We start from the raw sequence: 6,710 nt of genomic DNA on the forward strand, positions 1-6,710 counted from the left end.
ATATATATATATATATATATATATATATAATTTTTGTTCTTCAAGTTTATATGGGCGCTATTGACATTTCTGTGATTGACAATGAAAGGCAAAAAACCTCTCTCTTTGAATCTCAGCATATATAATTAATTGAAGTCAACATCTGCAAGCTTTAGTATATAAGAAGCCAGGCTCGTAGAGAAAATTTGTCGCCATAGAAATTAAACTTTAGAAAGTGAAACGGTGATGAAGAGATCATATACAGTACTAGTAATGGAAGATAATGACTTCTTGGATTCAAACGGTGATGAAGAGATCGATGTGAAGGTATGATTTTCTTTGCTCTATATATGACTTTTTAATGAATACGTTTCTTTCCAAAGCTTTTGTTTTTATGCCTTTTGAAATATGTATCTAACTAGTATTTCACATGCATATTACATCTCTGGGTATCTGTATAATTAGCTGCTTCAACCTTTTTCCAAAGGTAGTTAATTTAATTTACTAATAACTCATCCACACGTGAACGACCTTTACAATTTAGGAATTAATGGTGCGTGTATGTCGATTTTAATTAGCTTAATTTCTATCACAGGACCATTGAATTTGATCGATAATAATTCACCTCAAAATTCAAAAGCATATCTTGATGTGTGCTTTTCGGATGATTTGTTTGTTCCTATACATGGTGAGAATTAGTCATTTTCGCCATTATTGAGTCAAATATCTCATACTTCAGATAGTGTCAATTGAAAGGTTAATTTTGTGAGCTACAATAATGGGTAATGGGTTTTTCTAGAAGATTGAAAATAGTTTGTATGTACTTGCAGCGTGAATTATACAGTAGCCAAGGAGTTGGATTAATTGAATCCTAATATGGATGAGGAAATAGACTGAGTCACCTTAAACATTTTAGCGTGTGTTTTGTTTTTAATTTTTAGAATTAGGATAGAGTCTAATTAATAAATGTTTTTTTTGGTAAGGATTAATAAATAATTTTAGGTTAACGCAAGGATTTTTTTTGTTTTATGTTTTTTTCCCTCATAATTAATGTATGTAATGACTATAGGCAACTTTCTGGTATTGTGACTATAGGCAACTAAACACGCTTAGAAAATTATCACATATGACAAAATTATGTTTGGACATTTGGGCAACCGATCGATGGTCGGATCAATATATTTAGGGGGAAATTATAAAAAAATATTTTTAATTTAAAAGAATGCAAGGATTCCAAAAGTAGTTAAATATTTAAAGAGGTATTTAATGATGAGTAACTACTTTAATAATTGATTAGCTTAAATTAAAATATTTATTATGGAGAACGTTTATTTAATTAATTGCTATTTTTTATTTACTATTAATTGCATTTTGTTGTCCTTTTAGTTTGAGCTATGTATAATTTTGATCCTCTATTTTTTTTTCAAATTAATTTTCTCTATTTAATTTTAAATTTAAACAAATTTGTTCCTTCTATCATTTTTTTCTACTTGAAATTCTCATTTTGTCTAAATATTTGGGATTTATGATTAATAATTTGGGATATAAGATCATTTTTAAAAGTTTAAAAGTTAAGAATTTGGTATAAATTTGATAGATTTTCTAGGAGGTAAGTTTGAAGTCTGTAGGGAAAAAAATGAATTTATTTTTTATTTTAAGTGAAATATGATATTTTACTTAGTAAATTTTAAGCAGAAAAAAGAAGATTTTGATCGAGCAGAGATAAAATAAAAAAAGAAACATTTTTAAGTGAAAAATTTCCACTTGCAATTAAGTGTGGTGAAGGAAATTAAAAGTCTGTATTATCGTGTATTTCATAAAATATATGAGTAAGTGTGCTGGGGGAAATTTATTTCTATAAACTAGAAGTATATGGAGAACCCCACACAAATTAAAGCACCAACTGTCTCTCTATTTTATGTGCCCGTGCTCAATTCAACTCATAGGAATGAAAGCCAATTGAAATGCAGAATATGATTAATTTTCCTGACAAACAATGGTTGTATGCATGCATATTGTCGACAACAGAAATAAGAAAAGTCGTGGTTGGCTCACTACAAATTATACTACAGTACATAAGAAAATATTAATAACGTGATTTTTAAATACATTATTGTTTGATAAGAAAAATATTATTTGCCATTAATCATTTCCTTAAAAATAATTACAGAATTATGCAAGTCTTACTTTTAATTGATTAGTCTCACTAATGATTTTATAATTTCTATTAAAAAATTAGTAAATAATTGAAGGTATGTTGGAAAGTATATGTTGCCCATAATTCCACGTACTTGAACTCCTATTATATCTTACAGGAACAAAGAATTCTTTACCCTTCTCGATTTTAAGAATTACATAGTAATTTATAATATTCTCTTATAATATGTTCTTACACATCTTAATTATTTCTACTTATTAATTAAATAGAAAAAATAATGTCTTTTATGTTTTTAAGATATTAAATTTATTTTAATATTTCATAAAATATTAAAAACTTAATATTATTACAATTCAATATACATTCTTACTTTTCTCCCATTAAATGGGAAAATATATTCAGCTTCTCTCCTCTCTCTGAGCTTCCACTGAGAGCAGAGACAAAGACAATTTATTTAGAACTAGAACATTGTAGACCTTGAAGCTGAAATTATGTTAGAATCTATATGCTTCTACTTTTCCTCCCTATTTTCTGGAGAAATGTTGAAAAGCTAGCACACACGAAATAATTTGGCCAAAAGTCGTCTTTATACTAGTACGTTTTTGGTATAGGTGCGATGGTCACATCAACACAATGGAGTTCACGAAGGGGCATGGTATTTGTACAGTGTGTAATGTTTGTTTCACATTACTGTATTACACTTTATATTTCCTTATAAAATTTCAAATTAGTGCAATGATGTATAATTCTAGAGGACATTAAGAAGGTTTACTATTATTCATGAAATAAAAAACTTGTTATTAATTTATGTTCTCTTAAAAAATGAGACAATGTGTGAAAAATGTGCATTTTTTTCTTGCAATCCATTTAATTAATTTGTTTTATTGATTGTAAAATTATTTTAAAAAATTGCAAATATGAAATATAGCATTCCATTTAGTTCAAAGCTCTGAAAAAAATGTTCTTAAATATTATTGATTCTTAAAAAAAAAAATACTATCTTTGGTTCTGGTTCTATTTATAAGAAACAAGATAGTAACATTTTTATGTTATACTTTATTTTTATCACAAGATGAAGTTGAGTGTATATGATTTTTCCCATAACATGAAAATAAAAGCTATCATGCAATCCAATTATTAATTTATACTCTTCATTCTCGTTTCTTTTATTTATCATCTAATTTATTTAATTAAGTATAACTAAAATATGTAAATATTTCTGCCCAAATATGTTTCAATTTTCTCTAAAATAATCTTTTTAAATACGTGCGTGATTCCAAAAATAACCATATATACCTTATAAATTCTTTCAGCCAGAAGTGTAAAAGACGCATGCATAGTACACACACACGCTTGCACAGTTGCACCAACATGATAACCGTTTTTTTTTTTTTTTCAATGCACAAAGAATAAAGTAATCAATTGCATTTTGACCATACGTGTTTAAATCTCAAAAGAAATCTCATTTTCCAATTGCACTCATCACCGAGGAATATATACTTGAAATCAATTAATTACCTTCCGTTTCCATCATCTCTTTTCATCTCTCGATCTGATCACATACAAAAGTATTAACCACTTTGCTAATTTTAATAGATTCTTATATATAATTTTCTCTTGTATATGTGTTGTCATTATTGCATGCAGGATCAAAATCTTGAATCAGCTAAAGGGGAAAAGGGAGAGACTAGAGAAGAAAACAAGATGTTAGAGTTCTATGGAATCCTTCATCACGATAAACCTGATGATGCTACAAATGCTAAAGGTGTGTTTAGCCATATTGAGGAAAACGAAGAAAGTGAACTTGTGTCACTTTCTCTTGGGATATCAATATCTAAAGGCAAGCCTAGCAAGAATGAGAAAATGATTAATAATGGAATTGAAAAGAGAGAAGATGAGGATGTGCATAAACGACTTGTACTTGGGTTAGATATCAATTTGGACCCTGTAGATCAAGATGAATTAGCTGCAAATAATTCCACCCCTGAAAGTAGCTTTGGTGAGGGAGGGAAGGAAGATGAACCAACTGAGATGTGGCCACCCAGTAAAGTTTCGAAGACAATGAAAAGTGAGGATAAAAGTGAAGCTTCACCACATTATCAGCCCAAGAAGACTAGGGTTTCTATTAGAGCCAGATGTGATACCCAAACGGTTAGTAACATGTTTCTTAATGATGTTATGTAAGATAGTGATATATTGCTTATTCTTGACAATATATATAGCTAGGATTGATTTTATTGCATGAAAACTTTAAATGAAATTAATCTTAAACTAAAAGAAATCAAACCATAAAGAAAACAAATATTGGAACAGAAAATAAAAGCCTAAGTTATGAATAGGTGTCAAGGAGCAAGTTAGTCTAAAAATATTGCAATCGGGTTATTATTATTATTTTTATATTGCAATTTTGTTTTTAATTTCTAAATAAATAAAAAATGAAATTAAAACTTGCATGATTTATTAAATTTTTATATATACAGATGAATGATGGGTGCCAATGGAGAAAATATGGACAGAAAATGGCCAAAGGAAATCCATGCCCCCGAGCTTACTATCGATGCACTGCTTCTCCATCTTGCCCTGTAAGAAAGCAGGTATGAATTCTCTAATGACTTGTTTTGGATAATTAATAAATAGAGCAGAATAGAAAACAATATTTTCTTTTGATGGGCACATAGAAAACAATGAAAATTACAATTAGTCTAGATACATATGATGCATGCATGCAGTCCTGTATTTACTAATTAATTTTATTTCTTTCATTTTCTTTACTCTTTCAATTTGTTTCTCTTAATTAGCATCTCAATATTTTCACTATTTTATTACATTGGATTAGATTAATATAAATTGAGTTGCTAATTTAATTGTGCTATGAGATGGGAGGCCTAATAGTAATGTGTACTCTATTTCCTCTAAACTTCACTACACTATGCACACTTCAAATCTTTTTAACTTCTAGCATTTTGTACTTAGGCATCCAAGTGATTAGTTAGTAAAAGTAAAGGTAGATTTATCAGGATTGAATACTACTGGTTTTCTTAACTTTTTATTGATTTTATGACATCAAATTAAGCTCAAGTTTGAATGCAAAAGGATTTTAAAGAATACTAGCTAGCTAGTAATTATTAACCATATTTTCTTGTAATTAATTAACTTTCAGGTGCAAAGATGTGCTGAAGACATGTCCATATTGATTACCACCTATGAAGGAACACACAATCACCCTCTTCCTATGTCAGCCACTGCAATGGCCTGCACAACTTCTGCTGCAGCTTCCATGCTTCAATCTCCCTCATTGAGTTCACAACATGGACTAGTCGATTCAGCTATATCCTCCATCATCAACTCCAGTGCTGCTAATTACTACAATCCTAATAATGCTCTAAACTTCTCCACACACCAAGTTTCTAGACCAAACCAATTCTACTTCTCCAACTCATCCATTTCAACCTTGAATTCTCACCCTACAATCACTCTGGACCTTACAGCACCCCCAACTTCCTCAAACTCAAGCTTCACTCACATGCCAAAATACTCATCAACAAACCTGAATTTCTCCTCTGGTTTCTCTCCTCTACATTCTAGCATGCCTCAATCACCTTGGAGCAGTTATAATTACTTCAATTCTGGAACACTTTCTCAAAATAGAAAACATGGTGGTAATTACTTGTTAAACACTGGAAATCAAAATCAACCACATTCTTTAGGAAATCTCCATCAACCTATTTACATGAGAAGCAATACCATTTCTCAGCATTCTTTGCCTGATCCCATTGTTGCTGCAACCAAGGCAATCACAAGTAACCCAAAGTTTCAATCAGCACTAGCAACTGCTCTCACAACATATGTTGGCAATGAAGCTGGTGGTGGTAGGTTAAGAGAAAATCATGTTCTTGAGAGTGCAGAACTGATGAACTTAAAGCTATGTAGTGAAAATAGCATAGGAAACTCAAGTATAGTTCAACTACCACTACTGGAGCAATGGAAGTGAAACAAGTTGAAGCATTGTTTATGTGTCCGTTTGTATTAGTTGTTAGGGTTGATTTCAATTTTGAATTGTTGATGAACAGGATGTTAATTAAGATGCATACTCAAATTAATGTAAGTTACAGATTTTATACTAAAATGTGTATCTCGGTATGTGAGATTGATTTTGGTAATAAGCCGGATGAGAATTGAAAAGACAAAAATTGGAGCTTGATGTTAATGCTTTCACAAATGTATCAAATTGTATAAGTAATAAAATGAAAAGTTCAAATATCATTTTCCTATAGACTTGTGTAGTATTAGTAATTTTCACGTAAATATTAACTTAAGTTAACGAATATCACAAGAAAGCGATAAAAACATGAACTTTAAATTATTGTTTGTGAACTAAAAACAAAACAAGTGTGGTAACAAAGTTAAAGAAACTATTTTTGTGATTTTTGAATAAAAACAAAGCTTGAACAAAGGGGGGGTTTTAAATAACAAAGATATTGTTGGAAGTAGGCTTCATCAAACTACACTCTCTACATGCTTGAACACACAATACATATAAGGCACGGGCTGTCATCATGAAAGGTCTCCCCAA

General features: G+C 30.0%; 1 protein-coding gene across 1 annotated transcript; it reads left to right on the forward strand.

Moving 5' to 3' along the window:
• The first annotated feature begins 77 nt into the window (after positions 1-77).
• LOC100797911 (WRKY transcription factor 72A) lies at positions 78-6,376 on the forward strand. The gene is made up of 4 exons (XM_014761980.2): positions 78-306; positions 3,785-4,288; positions 4,618-4,731; positions 5,298-6,376. The coding sequence occupies exons 1-4, from the start codon at positions 226-228 to the stop codon at positions 6,126-6,128; spliced, it is 1,530 nt and encodes a 509-aa protein (XP_014617466.1). The 5' UTR covers positions 78-225; the 3' UTR covers positions 6,129-6,376.
• The last annotated feature ends 334 nt before the right edge of the window (positions 6,377-6,710 follow it).

The sequence above is a fragment of the Glycine max genome, chromosome 1, assembly GCF_000004515.6.
Source record: "Glycine max cultivar Williams 82 chromosome 1, Glycine_max_v4.0, whole genome shotgun sequence".
Taxonomy (NCBI): domain Eukaryota; kingdom Viridiplantae; phylum Streptophyta; class Magnoliopsida; order Fabales; family Fabaceae; genus Glycine; species Glycine max.

Bases quoted from the DNA above. Each gene is read 5' to 3' on its own strand.
- LOC100797911 (XM_014761980.2), top strand. From the start codon at position 226: ATGAAGAGATCATATACAGTACTAGTAATGGAAGATAATGACTTCTTG. The intron at 4,289-4,617 runs GTTAGTAACATG...TTATATATACAG, and splicing joins CCAGATGTGATACCCAAACG to ATGAATGATGGGTGCCAATG. The intron at 4,732-5,297 runs GTATGAATTCTC...ATTAACTTTCAG, and splicing joins CTTGCCCTGTAAGAAAGCAG to GTGCAAAGATGTGCTGAAGA.